Consider the following 17,089-nt stretch of genomic DNA (forward strand, 5'->3'; position numbering starts at 1 on the left):
TAACGCTCAGCCAAATCCCATAAATTGACGTGCGCCATCATTGAACTTAGTGTTGCTCGTACGAAATTGAAGCTTCAGCAAACTTTCAAGTCCTTAGATCAGGTTGTGTTCGATATATCGTGCGGACAAAAATGAATTTCCCAAGTTCTCGAGCGATAGGCTTCGCTGCAAAATTAGTCAGTAGTTAATATTTAATGGTAATAAAACATGTATATGTGTGGCACCCGGATCTCTCACTTGCCGGGTGAATGTGCTACCATTACACCACAGAGCCCTTACTTTTTCCGATTCGATTATTTTGTATTTGTATTTCAATCATTTATTGAAATAAAATCATGTATATATATATATATATATATATAAAATATATATATATATATATACACACACATATTCATTTAAAGTTGTCTGACGAAGATACTGAAAGGCCTCGCAAAATTAAATTAATAATGGAAAATGTGTTGTAATTCACTAGTGATATTCAATTTAAATATTTCCAATGCTCCAATAATCTTCATTAAATTTTTATTTAATTTCGAACATTTAAATCTTTGTTAATTATTTTTTGCTTTATAAAAATACACTGTTGACACTTAAAACAAATTTTAATCCTATTAGTTATAAATAAATGTTTTATCTATTTTTCTTAGTTTCTATTAGTACCACTGTATTTATTGATTAGTATTGTTTGCCCTGATCATTTTAGATTTTCTTATATAATTTAGAAAAATAATATTTTTTCAACTTAATTTAAATAAATTTGCTATTACTGATCTCTACTGGGAATGTAATACTTATTAGGCTAATCTAAATAATGTAATTCGTATCTTCGTTGATTCAGAAATGATGAAGAAATTATCATGGCTGTGACGAATCGTGGCTATCTGTCTGCTTGTTCGATGTCTCCACAACTATCTGAACTACAAACAACGCTGTAATTCAGTACATCATTCTCAGAGGAAGGTACTGGTGTGACAGAATACTTGTATATCAAGGTAAAGGTGCGCGGACTGATGAAAAATATAAATAAATATACGTTGATAGAAAACATATTTGAACAAACGTTGACTGTAAGTGGCAGCTGTTTAACTATATTTTGAAATATTACTGTAAACAAACTTCAATTTTCTAACAATTCTGTACTGTAGTCTATGTGTATAAAAAGAATAGCGTGGTGTAAAATCATCGTTTGGTCGATACACCAACAACTTTAAATATTGATATGTAGTTAATGTGAAGTAAACACAATTACAACAAATGGCGTTAGGGATGATGTCAAAACATAAATATTGCAACTTATTGATACAATTACACCATTAAATATTGCAGAAACATTTTAGTGGTATCAAAACTTAGTAAAGGGTAACCTTCCAGTTGTAAACCCTTTGCAAACAGGATGAGAGGATGTGTGATGCCCACCAACACATACAGATTAGGGTGGTTTCTGGTAAGTGATAAAGTTAGAAACGGGAGGGGGGAAATCAGATGTGCAGAGAGGATCACTCCTGACACATACAGATTAGAGTGGTTTCTGGTAAGTGATAAAGTTAGAAACGGGAGGGGGGAAATCAGATGTGCAGAGAGGATCACTCCTGACACATACAGATTAGAGTGGTTTCTGGTAAGTGATAAAGTTAGAAACGGGAGAGGGGAAATCAGATGTGCAGAGAGGATCACTCCTGACACATACAGATTAGAGTGGTTTCTGGTAAGTGATAAAGTTAGAAACGGGAGGGGGGAAATCAGATGTGCAGAGAGGATCACTCCTGACACATACAGATTAGAGTGGTTTCTGGTAAGTGATAAAGTTAGAAACGGGAGGGGGGAAATCAGATGTACAGAGAGGATCACTCCTGACACATACAGATTAGAGTGGTTTCTGGTAAGTGATAAAGTTAGAAACGGGAGGGGGGAAATCAGATGTGCAGAGAGGATCACTCCTGACACATACAGATTAGAGTGGTTTCTGGTAAGTGATAAAGTTAGAAACGGGAGGGGGGAAATCAGATGTGCAGAGAGGATCACTCCTGACACATACAGATTAGAGTGGTTTCTGGTAAGTGATAAAGTTAGAAACGGGAGGGGGGAAATCAGATGTGCAGAGAGGATCACTCCTGACACATACAGATTAGAGTGGTTTCTGGTAAGTGATAAAGTTAGAAACGGGAGGGGGGAAATCAGATGTGCAAAGAGGATCACTCCTGCTAGACGACGCGACGTGAATCACAGGAAAGAATTTTAGCACAGAAATCTTTACAGCTTTTTTAATTGGCGCTCTAATCTGTCAAGATTAAATCGTGAATTCCTTGCATAATGGTAATGTTTATAGACAAGTGAAAAAGCTAGTTTTATATTCTTTAAACATAATTTTGAATTCGTTGTAGATTCGTGACCTCTGCTTCTTATCAAATAAACAAAGTTATGTGGCTAAAGAACTCAAATTTATTTGTTGATTGAATCTCTAGTGGGAATGTCGTTTTTTTGTCTACAAGGGAAATATAATTATTTTTGGCTAATTTATCAATTTCCAGTCGGTCAAAAGCATTAAACAACTAGCCCTCACCCGGGCCTTTGTACGAAATTTCCTGCCGAATAACAAATTGGATAGGACTCAAATAAAATTATTATATAACCAACAATTAATACAAAACAAATAAATATCGTGAAAAACAAATTTGTTATTAGCGGTTATGTATAATATTTGTAGGTTTCGGCAAAGAACTATAACATTTAAAAGGGGAAATCTTATATTTAGATGGTCAAGTTTCCAAACAAAAAACTGATATATCATGTCAACATTCCTTAAGTTCATTCAATTTTAATTAGGTTTATGATTATGGCTCTAAGTGATAAATTCATTTTAAGTAAAGCAATTTTCAAAATTATTTCGGTTATGTTGAATTGCATGTTTAGATAATAGTCTCTCAGCGTTTTAGTAAACATCATCACACGAATAATTAGTTGTCTTACTCTTAAAAAAGTAGTTTTTTATAATATAATTTTCGGACAAAATATACAGGCACATGCGTTGGACTGAGAAGCCTAATATAATCAATAAAAGTTTACTTCCGGTAGTTGTATTCCACTTAAGATATACAGAGCAGAGTGAAAAATCCTAAATTCCAGCTGAGCCTTACTCTTCGATAGACCTCCATTGGTGATAAAATATCTTCACAGTACATCAAACTGTTATTGTCAAATGTTTTCGAGATAATGTGTGGACAAACATTCGCAGGCATACACAAAAAGGCATGCATTTTTAACTGTTCCACTTATTATATTAGTTTAGTTTCCTTGACGGACGCGTATGCCTAATTAGTAGGCCTCCCGCTTCGCTGTTTTCATTCATATCCTCGATGAAAGTTTTCGGAAGGCAGAAATATCAGTGAACCTGATACAGTACATTTTATGCTCTCGATTCCCAACCCCTGTTCGCTATATTACTTTATTTCCTTGGTGCGGTCCAGGAATTATAACAACATTCACATACCTAAACAGTATCGTATGCCTTATCAGAAAAAAGGACGCAACGTCCCCTCGACGATTTAACATCATAAACAACTGCACTTAGTATCTGGTCTTCCTTTGTGATTCCATTCACTATGGTCACTGGCTCTCTATTATTTCTTCACATTATTCTAGTGTCGGTTTGGTTCCTCCAGCTGTTGTCAATATGCCGTCCACAAAGTCAAAGAAACACATTCCAAGTACAGTTAGTACATGTACATATTTACAATGTTGCAAAAGCTCATCATGGTCCAGAATAAACCGATTTGCTTGAATTCGGCATTGCTGTCATCTACAATAAAAATACAGCAAACCTGATTTCCATTACTATTTGTATCACACTAAGACAGCTGACATCTGTTAATGCACATATAAAATACTGCAACACTGACAGACTAGCTGAGTTCTGTGACTTGATTAGCTGTAAAAAATATTGCTATTTTACGTTTAATACATTTTTAAATATGCTTTTAAGAGTATTTGGGATGCGTAGAACCAAATACAGATGTCACCTGAACTGAAATCTCCAGGAGAAGCAAAAACAGTAAACATGCTGCTAAGTTTAGAAAGAAACAAATCTTGTAGTAAAATTAATTAACATGTGTGTTCCCACCTCAGATGTTGAGATACATTTAATTAAAAATAGGAATAGGCCTACCTTGTTTTAAAAATAAAAATTAGATGTGCCTGTTTTTTTCAAAATTTATTTAATAGGATTTATTCACATTACTATCTTTGAATGTATAACCTCAAATAGACAATACACTGCTAACGACACAACCAGCTAGTTAGCAGAAATACTGGCTTCTGATTCTCTGTTAAGGGAAATACCTGTTGGTTGCAACTTCCCATGGATTTAAATGTATTTTATCAGTTTTTAATGTTAAGATAAGTAAGGATTTAATTGACACAATGAATTAAAATTTTGAATTTGAAAACACGCCTCTAAATACGTCTGAGTACTCTATAGATGCGTGTGTGGCATTTCTACTACCGGACGTGATCCTGAATGTATAATGTAAAAACATCACATATTTATTATAGAATGGGAGGAGATCAAATTGGACGAAATTATACTGGAAAAGTGATTTTTTTTTATTTATTTACCTAAATATGTAATCACTTCTATCTCGAAATAACGAAAGCATTACAATGAAAGTAGTTAACCGTACCGAAAAAATCCAGAGCAATAACATTTACGAGCTTATTTAGCTAACATAAACCTCTAACTACATCTACAGCATCATCCAAAATATTGACGATTGCCAAATATGTTTATCAAACATCTATCAGCACAAGTACAGAGATGAATCGTGACAGGAAGTACAAAACATTTTACGATTTAGATGAATATATCATAAAGGAGATTGTTTTATCCATTAACCATTAGATGCCATTGAGAGAATAGTTGAATTAAGCTATTGAAAAGCCTATATAGACACACAAGAAATCTATGTATTTATAAAAAATATTAATAATGGACTTTTCTGTACTGTTGTATTCTAACTTAATTCATATTTTTGTGTACTTATGCGCTACCACTATTGCGCTTGTGATGTTACTGAATTTATAATTATAACTTTGTAAAAATGAAGGGAGTTTTGTTCAATTTGAAACTGTTGTGGGCGACTGTTATGTGGCTGGACTTATTCGTAGGGTCGTTACCTCTCCTTCCAACCAAGTATAAGCAAATTCACAACTAGTTTCTTATGAGATCTATGTTTTTCTCACAGATCTCCCAGAACGTGTCACAGTCAAGAAAAACATGAATCAGGTGTTGTATATTTTGACTTGTTTTTATAATATCTGAACAATTAAAAACATTTTCAGGGCATCAACTTTAAGTACTGTGCCAATGAATGTTGGATTCTTGTAAACATTAGATTGCTGTTTTATAGTTGTACGAAATTAACTACACACTTTTTATAAATCTACAAACGTCTGTGCGGTACATACAAATGTAAAATGTGAGCGAATGAAAGACAATTGATTTAATAACCAGTTATGGCTTGTGTCAACTCAGTACTTTCAGTAAAGTTGCTGCTGGAGGCATATTTGTGGATGCGAGTATCTCACAACGATCGTAATTCGCACAATAAATGTGCATATATGAGTCCTATTTTGAAGACATATCTATAGCTCGGAAATGGAAGCTACCCCGGCCCAAGTGACTTTTAGCCTGCGTCATTGTCGGTTCATTTTCTTCCCACTCTTCAGGCTACGATCATTCAACTCAATAATTTTGTTATATTCATTAAGAAGAGTCTTGATGTACGTGGACGGACTGTCAAGAACTTCACTGTAAAGAACGGACTATTTGAACAGCCAGTAAACCGGACTGAATAAAAAGAGGTCGGCAGTGTTCCTGTGGTCCCTTGATCGTGATAATACGTAAAGCTTTTTTTGTAAAAGCAAAGTGTGTTTACATCGTAAAGCATGTCTCCACAGAAGGATACCATACATGGTATGGTTATGGAAGAAAGACTGATAGACTGTAAACAGTGAATTCTGCGTTAGCTAACCTTTTAGTTTTCTAAAGAAGTCGAGGACTCTATAGATATACTGCACGAATAGCTGAAATATATTCCAGGACCGGTCAGGATGCATGATGAACCCCTGAACTTTGACACTGTTCGAGAATGTTGCTGAACGACAAAGAGTGCAAAGCAAATACCGCGTCTTACAAGTGAATATACGATTATACGAACGTTGTTATTTATTTACACCCACGGGAATGCCATTTTAACATGCAAATATTTGTAAGTGTACTAAATAGGATATTACTTAACCATAAATTATGTTGATAACAACGGAAGTTAACTGGTTTTGGCGCTTTAAACACACTGCACCATTGACAATTCATAACTCGGTAAACTGGAAAAGATTTGGGTACTTTGGGATTATACCGACCACACCCAGACATGAATCGTTATTTCACATTTCGTTTCTACTGATTACTAGATTAGCGTAGAACAATATTTCGTCAATATAAAACAGGAATTGTCTTATCGCAAACACCTCCCCATCCTCAGACAGAGGTCAAAGTCGAGCGTCTAGTAGATAACGTGATTGCAGAGTCTCGCCGCCCGTTCAGCTGGTGCATCGCTTTGTTGTACTTCCGTGTTTTACCTCTACATTTCTCCAAACACAAAAATTCAACAAAAAACAAACATTTACCAAACTAAACTTTTTATTAAAAAAACACTCAACACTTTGTTTTTATTCTTGATCACATTCCGCCACCCAAAATGCGAGTGCCTCCGGCCATCAGCGCGGGGCAGCACCGAAGGTGCTGCCCCGCGCTGATGTCGACGAAAGAAAAACATCCCTCGAGATAGTACCTATCAGTAAAATATCAAATTCTAGAGGGGCTAATCAGAAATATAAATTGAATTGTAATGGAAAGGCAATGATGTACCGTGCAAATCACGTGATGCCGCGCGGCCTGCCGTAATCAGGGATTCTCGAGAAAGATAAGATAACAGCGACAACAATACCGATCACAATACCTGGAAATGCTTGTAAGTTTGTAATTTTGTAATTGAAGAGTTGTTTTTTCGTTCTATCATGTTTGTTTCTATAAATTTCTATTTTTGTGTTCTTCATACTGGTGTGGTCGGTATAATCCCAAAGTACCAAGATTTGTAATGTTTTGGAGTATGTAGTTTTAGAATTATATGGAAAAAGTTGCCACAAAATTACTATCTTAACCGACTGGCTCTAAAATTCAGCATTGATCCTGTTACGGAACTCAGCAATTGTTTTGGGCGTGTAATTTTGTAAACCACTGGTTACAAATTCACTTCATGCTGGATTAAAAAATAGGTTAGTATTTAAAAAAAGTGAACCAGACCAAATTTTATTTTGGACTCAAATAGCTTAGACAGAACAGGTGGGATCCCATTTCTTGGACAGTAATATATTACACTGCATAGGACAGCAGCTATGACTTTAATTGAACTTTGAAGGATGTGGATTGCCATTTGTTTTTTTTTTTTTTTTTTTTTTTTTTTTTTTTTTTTTTTTTTTTTTTTGTTCTCTTAGGACAAGAAGCTTATAAATTGCACTTAGTCCTGTAAGGACCTTTGCGCTGCTTCCGGAGTGATAGGATATTCAGGATGGGTAAGGTTAGGGAGTAGGGGCCGCCTCCTATCGAGATCCATGAGGAAGAATTAGGGCACTACATCTCAAAGTCATCCCGGAAGAAGGGAGGCCAGCTGTGAACCAGCCTCTCCAGTCAAAGTAGGCAGGGGGTGGCACACCCTTGTTGAGGTTAACAAGAGCCTCTGAGGTAAGGGAACAAACCCCACCAACTCCAACAGCCATCCTCCACAGTAGGCTAGACCTATCGAATTGCCCATGAATCCAGAATCTCAACATTTGCGGTTAGTGATGTGCCGCTACTGGACATCCATAAGGTTGCCCAGATTGAAGTGGCACATCGGTTTTTTGCTGTGCCCAGTGGTGGGTTCAACTGGTAGGTATGTGGATTGCCATACCATATATGTTAGGACTACAAGAGGTTTTTAGGTTTCGAACCATATCATTACATTTTGCAGGGGTGAGAGGAGTTCAGGTTTTTGGAACAGAGAATTTCGATGTTGAACTAACCCCAACTTATAAGGCTGAAATTTCATATACGGTGTTCCGTATATTTAAAAACCCCTGTTAAATACAGTAGAATTTTGCGGCAGCAACTGAATGTGTTCCAGGCGGCGTTACACTATCTGCATGTGGTTATAGTTTTTACTGTTTTTAGTTCTCCTAGCTAGGTTTACTTTGGGTTTATAACAATTCTCAGATATAAGATATGTTTTATGAAATTTAACAGTTTTCCTCTGTACATTCAGTATATTTAAATATAGTATTTGCCTGAACGAATATCTTTAGCTTATTAAGTCCAGGGGTACCGTGTTTAGACAGGATTTATTTATATTATAATTACGCTTGGATGTGCCAAGGGCATATCTACCTTTACTTTTTGTTGGGGAATTGTTGTTAAACAGAATCTGCACTTTACAAAAAAGATAATTTATTAAATTTAGATTCAGATTCAGGTTCAAGTTTAACAAGGGTTTCCAATTAACCTTGGAGAAGTTGGATCAATAAACAAGTATTTTCCGATAGGAGCAATTTTCTTTTCATCAATAAATTTAGAAGTAAAAGTACAATCTTTTTGCCAAAAGGAAGAAACTGCTTTATAAAATACTTACATACGCTGACATTAAGGAAATCACTGCAGGCACAAAAAGTTATGGTGTATATAATAGCTTATTGTATAAAAATATATAACTACTTTATTTACATTTGAATTGGACCATGTTTTTGCGAGTTTCAGCTAAAAAACTGGAATTTCACTGGGTCTACTCTCTCTTAACTTATAGTGGCCATAACATTACTTTTTACAGTACAAATATTTTTGTTTCTGTAATGTAATTATTGTTTGGGTACGCAAAGATATAAATGCTAAAAGTTTAATAGAAAAGCGTGTGAAGAAGGAAAACCCTAGAATCCAAACGAATCTTTGAACAAAGGTATGTGGAATTACATTCCGAAAACAGTATTTTGTTAGGCTAAACACTCAACTTTGGAGTATTTATGGCAGTTTGTATTTTTAATACAAGTACCTGCAGGTTTATTGAAATAGTTGGCCTAAAAGCAGGCATTTAGGTGAGACAATGAAACAAATTGACGAACGGTGAGAAAAGAAGGCGGAAAAGGCGAGCAAGGAGCTTGATAAAAGACAAAACAACACCAGAGTCTCCTAAAAAGAAAATCAGAGGATAAATTTTAAGAAGAGGGTGATGCATCTATATATACATCAGAAATGAATTAGGAGTAGGGTGTTAAAACAGATTTTTGTGTTTTCCGAAAATAAAAACTGTTAATACAAATTTTCTGCTATTAAAATTATCTACTTAAAATTTGTTTGACATACTCATAAGATCTACATACATAACTGGAAACTCAAATACATCTAAAATTATAAAAATGGATTATTGAAAAATAAATTAAGTTTTTATTTCAATTTCAAAGAATGTGTTTTTTGGGATCACATAAAAACTTTTTATATCATCAAATTATTTATTTCAGAGTGTTCACATGTGTAAAATACATGTATTTACAGATGAAAAAACCAGAAGCATGATACTGTTATTATTTCCTGAGAAAAGGGGATCTTAACATGGTGTAAGATAGAGCGCAGTGACCCCCTAATAGGCAACTTTGTGGTCGGCAATCACAGGATTTTCCCTACAAAGTCGATTTTGTGAAGTGAAGGTTATGTAGAATACCTTATAAACATAGTAAGTACAACATGTGCTGTTTAGTTCTGTGTCACTTTTGAAGTTTATATTAAAGTCACTACATAGAACAACAATTGTTCAATTAAACATAAAACTTCTGTCGAACAGATAGAAAACATCTTTCAGGTTGGGGAGTGGTAAGTAGAGATAAACAATATTTTTCGTTCTACAAAGCCAACAGCACCAGTTATTTTTCAAGGTCCAGTTCCATGCAATATGTCTCCTATAGTGTTAAGACTCATGTCACTTCTTGCGTTTATAGCAATTTCACCATTGTTACAAACATGTCTCACAAAAATAATTAGTTTTAAGAATGGTTAGTCAAACTTACCAGCTAATTAAACCAGTCAGATTGGTAATAACAGTAGCTTTTACCATCAGCCCTTCCCTAATTTTTAATACTGGTCGGACTTTTATTATTAAAGTTACAAGTCATGGTTGAAGCACTTAAATCCTCGTATAGAATGAAATCTGCGACCTCTGTAAGTTCATGGAGGGTAAGCTCCATCATTACGAGTCATCGTACTGTTGCTAAAACAGTATGAGTTGAGATCTGGTGCTTGGTAAAAGACGATGGTTAAAGACGCTATCTTCATTGGTCCCTTTTTCATAGTTCCCAAAATCCGGGAGGATTGAATAAGGAAAGAAGAAATAGAATTAGACAATGTTTACTTGGTCTGATATACAAATGGCTCTGTGATGCAAGGAAAATTGTTTTAATATTGTCTATAGTTCATCTTCCAGAATAGTACTTTGCGTATGACTGTAAGATTGCTGCATAATCCACGAGATTTGCAGACTGAAATATTTGCTAACTTAGCCTGAACCAATATGGAATTGACTAGGCGTTATCTCAATCAACGCGTTCTATCTGATAGCCAGACTGCTCTCATAACTTTTAAAAATGGAATTTACTTCAAGACTGGCATGGGTATGCTTTAAGACTTTATCACTTCTAGATAAGTGCAAATTCAATACATCTTAGTTGGATTCCTTTCCATACCGATTTTGATGATAATAAACGGACTGATAATAAATTGTCGAAAATTATAATTCTTGTGGTAAGTCAACTACCTTACCAGGCAATTTTAAGATTACCCAAAGACAAGAAATTCCTAAGTTTTTCTTCTTTTTTTTAAGCCTCAGCTTTAAGCTATGCTGGCTTCGATGTTCACTGGTTTATTATTATTATACTGATATTTATTTGCAAAGTACACTGAATCGTGTCTATGCCTGATTGGACCTCCCCGCGATTTGAACCCGTGATCTCTCAGTTAGAGAGCCGAGACTATATCCATTAGTCTACGGAGGAGGACAATTCCTAAGTTGGCAGAGCTTCTCTGGGTAGACATTTGGGAATAGTCGTTATTCAGACATTTAAAAGTATCAACATTGATACAGTGATCTGGCTGGTAAAACTTAGTATAGGCCTTGTGAAACACACAAGTTTTCTCATAACTATATACCGTACGTCATTTCAAGTAAGAAACACAGTTTTAAATACACTACAGAAAACCCTGGGTGTGGATTATTTAGTCGGTTTAAGTAGATTACCAAACACATAATCTTAGACTGTGAGGTACTTGACATTTGGTAAAGACGCTGTTTGGAATCTCTCAGTAGCAGGTAACGAATTTGACGTCATTATTGGGCAGAATATTCTAGACTTCGTTGAAATTACAGGGATACGTAAGCCCTAATAGCAAAACCTGTGTTGTAAAATTGTCTTACACTGAAGAGCTAGAAATTAAGAGTTCGTATACTCTTGTTTTAATACCATCAATGCTGTACCAATTAACCTTCAAAACTTTAAATACAGAGAGCCAGCCACACTGTAACTGTATTTAGAGATGACAGCCACACATAAATTTACTTTTCTCCCTACTGCTCGAGAATGGATTTATACGAATTAAAATGTAGCATATTCCGTGATATTGTGGGAAGTTTTATTTTAATTACTCAATTATGTAGAATTCAAAATAAAATTATTTTAGTTTTGTAGGCATATCAAGGATTAATTACCTGACAGTTTAACAATTTTACTTAATTATTTAACAGAGTTAATCACAAACTATCCACTGAGTTAATTTTTTTTTTTATATCATACAAAAGGCATGATACAAAAGTTGTATTTGTTCACCTATTTCAAGAGCACATTATATTATCTAATTAATTACTCACACATCAAAAACCATTGTGAGTGAGACAAGACAGTTACACCAGGGTTTTATAAAGGACATAAATAATGATACTAGAATATTATCCGGTTAAGCAACTATAATTTAATATTCATATCGCCATATTTCTTTATACAATTTTTCATATAAGCACGGGAATAATGACACACACTATATGTATATAATTGCTTCTACCAAAAATCTAACTTCTTTTAATTCTTGTGAGCCCCAGTACTCTCCAATATCGTGTGAGTGTGTGCAGATTAAGTAAGAAAGTAGTAAGATATTTTTATATTTTCGTATGGAAAACCTGAACAAAATAAGTGGGAACTGCTATGTACCGTAACCGTACCTTTTTGCGTCCGCGTCGTGATGCCTGTTCGCAATCGCTGTTCGTGATTCATGTTTGTGTTGTTATGTGACTATTGAAACAGGGGGTTTATTTGTGTTGTAATTCAATATATTATACGTTTGAAGATTATAACTAACAAGAACTGTTATTTACTGATTGATCAGTCATTAGTTCTATTTTTTCTGACGTTTTAGTTCGTCTTTATTGCTTTGAAAGAGTTGGTGTTCTAACCTATAACAGCATTATGTCCTAAATGTTTGTTGTTTTATAGCTTAGAAATCAGTGCGATTCTGTGGTAAAATATAATTTATTCGTATTATTAAGGTCTCTTAGTACACAAGATGGATATGGGAGATATGAGCAATCTTGATAGGCAAATTGAACAGTTGAAAAAATGTGAAATCATAAAGGAAGCCGAAGTCAAAGCCTTGTGTGCTAAAGCAAGAGAGATATTAGTTGAGGAAAGTAATGTACAAAGAGTGGACAGTCCTGTTACTGTTTGTGGAGACATTCATGGTCAGTTCTACGATTTAAAGGAGTTATTCAAAGTTGGAGGTGATGTTCCTGAAACCAATTACCTGTTCATGGGTGATTTTGTAGATCGAGGATTTTACAGTGTTGAAACTTTTCTTCTTCTTCTTGCACTAAAAGTACGATATCCAGACAGAATAACTCTAATTCGTGGGAATCATGAGTCACGCCAGATTACTCAGGTGTATGGGTTCTACGATGAGTGCTTGAGAAAGTATGGCAGCGTAACAGTCTGGCGTTTACTGTACTGAAATCTTTGATTACTTGAGCTTGTCAGCCATCATTGATGGGAAGATATTCTGTGTGCATGGAGGATTGTCGCCTTCCATTCAGACTTTGGATCAAATAAGGACCATTGACAGGAAACAAGAAGTACCTCATGATGGACCTATGTGCGACTTGTTGTGGTCCGACCCAGAGGATACTCAAGGATGGGGTGTAAGTCCACGAGGAGCAGGGTATCTTTTTGGCTCAGATGTTGTTGCACAGTTCAATGCTGCCAATGATATTGACATGATTTGTCGAGCACATCAACTTGTCATGGAGGGCTACAAATGGCATTTCAATGAAACTGTTTTGACTGTGTGGTCAGCACCAAACTATTGTTATAGATGTGGAAATGTTGCTGCTATTTTGGAATTAAACGAGCATCTTCAGCGTGATTTTACAATATTTGAAGCAGCCCCTCAAGAAAGTCGGGGCATTCCTTCTAAAAAAACCTCAAGCTGATTATTTCTTATGAGAGCAAGCATTTTTTGAAGAATGCATGGACGATTTGAAAAAAATTTATGAATACTAAAGGAGTTGTTTTATAGTTAGTTAAGTGAACAATTTTACTGTAGGCCTAGTTAACATTTTAGGCTACATGAAACAAAAATAGCTCTATTGTAAGTTTTATAAGACTTGTTAAAGTGTTTATAATTGTGTCTATTACTTGATTTCTATAAATGAAAAATCTCCAGACAGACTTCAACAATCCAATTCAGTGTGGTAGAACTTCTGATTGCCAATGGCTTATATAGGCTATAATTAATGTTTCTATTTTTGCTGGGCAGAAATGAATGATGCTCTATGTCATGAAATGGTAAGTAATTTTAAAGATGGAAAATTATATAAACATTGTAAGAATTCTTTGATATCTAAGTCTAGGCCATAGTTAGTTTTGTAATGTTATTGTTAATTTTTTTAATTGCAGTGTACGAGATTCTTCTTGTTAAGGTAGTTTATCTTAACTCTTATTGTGTTACTATTTTTACGTCTTGGAGTTTGATAATATATCGAATTTTTTGATAATAACAATCGAATAACAAGTGTAGGCCGCTTATTTAAGACTCCCCAACTATACTTATGGTAGTTTATCATAACTCTTATTGTGTACGATTTTTACATATCGGAGTTGGATAATATATCAAATTGTTTGATAATAACAAGTGTAGGCCGCTTATTTAAGACTCTCCAATTACGCTAAAAAAATCAGCTACAACTCTATATCGGTCCAATAAAACAATCAAATAAAATATTGAATTCACATAGCCTATTGATATATTGGGGTGAGTACGATAAGCGGACTCAGTTTTTTTTTTATATCAATATTGATAAACAATATTACTTAATTACAACTTTCTATATAACCAACAAATACAGATTTTTTTAATAATAATCAAATTGTATCAACTATAAACACTTTCATATGATTTATCTTTTTAAAATGTATAATCTTTTATGGGTAATAACAGATAGTAGAAAGCTCGTAGAGAACCGCAAAACAAAGTTTAAAAAATTGGCATATCGGCTTGCTTACAGATAATCTCTGTATTTTGTACAGAAGATAAATACGGTTTTCTTGAGAAGATTCTTCAAGAACTTCTTGAAAGCGGTTAATCATTGCTACCCAGGAGAAAACATACCGTATATATAATTAGACATATTTAGTATTTTCTGTTATAATATGTTGTTATCATTTCATTGCTATTTGAGTTTTTACTATTTCCTGTTCTTATCTAACTGTTTGTTTGATTTGTTATATATAATATTAATTATTTTATGATACTGTCACTATGTATATAATTTCAAATATGATTGTTATAATGACTATAGAAATGTTGATATGAATGCGTATTTAATATATAAATAATTAAAATATAACTAATCAATATAAAAACTCTGTCCATTTATCGTATTATACCCCATATATTGAATGTTGCCTATAAAATACAACAGAACAAAATTTCAATGTTTTATTCAATTAAAAACAGCATATTATAATATATGAAAAAAGGTAAACTTTAGCTAGTAAATATACTAAACAAAATTGGGCCTAATACACAAAACATCCATATGAATTAAAAGCAGATTAAAATTCTTATTGTTTTACTGGGTACAAATTTAAATGTTTCACGGTTTTTATGGAAATAAAAAAAAGTTCAAAAGTTCTTGTCAGAAAATGTTACTTACATTTTGTAAGGGTGTCCTGCAGTGAAATCTTTCAAAATAGGTGTGGCTTCTCTACAAAAATTAGTAAATCAATTACAGTTTTTGTCCTATTGAAAAATATTATGAAGTGAAAGTATTTAATAACATCAGATTACAGGTGTCCTAAAGATGAAATAAATCAAAAATCATTATCCAAAAATTTTAAATTGAAGCTTACATATTAATCTTCTGTCCCTACCCAGATTATTTATTATTATCCTATTCAATTTTAGGAGAAATATCTAAAAGTTTAGAAAAATATAAAGAGATCTTGAAAGTTTTTTTAAACTAATTTGAATAAAAATAAAGCAATAGAGTTTATAGTAAAAGAATGTAAAACAGTATTTAAACTTACTTATGTTTTTTAGACTGTATGTAGACTTGACTGATATTTTCCCCTTTATTTCCTTAGGTGGAACATAGGGCTGCCACAAAGTCTCCACCGCCATTCCTTTTCCTCATGTTCTCAGCCATTTCTGGCTTCACGTTTTGCACAGGTTTTTCTTACCAGTTCTCCAACGTCTGCTTTTTCTGCTGTCCGTGTCTCCAGGTCATGCCTTGGGCGGCCCCTTTTTACTACTGGCCTTGAGGGTTCTATTTCCTAATCATAAACTATGCTCTAGCTATGTTGTTATGGTCCCATCGTCTCATTGTATGACCCTATCCAGCCCCATTTTCTTTTCCTGCGTCGGGGGATTGGTCAATTCGATTGGTTTCTTGCCCACTTCCTACGCCATAGTTCCCGCTCGTTTGTCCACAGTTATCTGGCCACACATATCCTGTGATATATTACAGTAGGCAGAACAGCGGAGATTTTACAAACAACCCCAACCTGAATCTTCAATTGTGAGCGCCGTTGTAGTTACCTTCCATGTTTCACACAGGCGTATAGGCTAAACGATCCCCCCCACGACTTCACATTCACTATTAAAAATCCGTAAATCTTGAGTTGCGCTTTTTTCTTATCATTGCCGAATCCTCCAAATAGGCCACAATTGTGAGAAGGCTTGCTTTGCCTTGCGTAATTCTGCTGTGCCTTATGTCCCACGCGTACTGCCCCCACCATTTTCCACGCTTTAATCATGCTTCCCAAATAACAGAAATTAGGAACTCTCTCAATACTTTCATCCCCGATCTTGAGATTTTCCTGGTTTTGACTATTGACTCCGGATTTCTTTTCTGTCTTCTTAACATTTAATTCTGAGTCCACGCACTCTCTAGCTGCTTCCAATCTGAGGTCACTTTAACTTGGCTACTGCATATGACACCAAGCGTATGGGAAAGGAAAACATAGGTCCATCTGCACAAATCAAGTTCTTGCCAATCTCTCTGCTCACAAACTCCACTGTATACCTGCTCGGTCTGTTATGGACCTTCTCAAAACAGCGCGTCATATTGACAGGATATCATAAAGCCAAGAACATGAATAAAACGTCAACCTGGAAACTATATAATACCATAAGAAAGAGAATAGGAGACAAAAATACATCCTTGTTTAAACTCCTTGAAAAAGTACCATGAAATGGTTCAGGGAAACTTTTACCTCATGATCGTCTATTTTTGCAGGAATGACCCACTATAGCAATGCCCTAATCTTAATTTATTATTTGCTTGGGGAATACCAAATCGTCTGCATTGCCTCCCACTATTCTTCATCTATCCACACTATCGAATGCTTTTTCAAGAATCTATGAATGAAAGGTATAGTGTTGCTTGATACTCTGTAAATTGTTCTACAAATAACT

At 34.6% G+C, this 17,089-nt stretch overlaps 1 protein-coding gene across 1 annotated transcript; it reads left to right on the forward strand.

The window, feature by feature from the left end:
* The first annotated feature begins 12,360 nt into the window (after window positions 1-12,360).
* LOC124353677 (serine/threonine-protein phosphatase 4 catalytic subunit-like) lies at window positions 12,361-13,985 on the forward strand. The gene is given in 3 exon segments (XM_046803636.1): window positions 12,361-13,111; window positions 13,113-13,583; window positions 13,585-13,985. Coding segments are annotated over 3 exon segments (930 nt in total). The 5' UTR covers window positions 12,361-12,682; the 3' UTR covers window positions 13,615-13,985.
* Window positions 13,986-17,089: the final 3,104 nt, after the last annotated feature.

Source organism: Homalodisca vitripennis, chromosome 2 (assembly GCF_021130785.1).
Source record: "Homalodisca vitripennis isolate AUS2020 chromosome 2, UT_GWSS_2.1, whole genome shotgun sequence".
NCBI lineage: Eukaryota > Metazoa > Arthropoda > Insecta > Hemiptera > Cicadellidae > Homalodisca > Homalodisca vitripennis.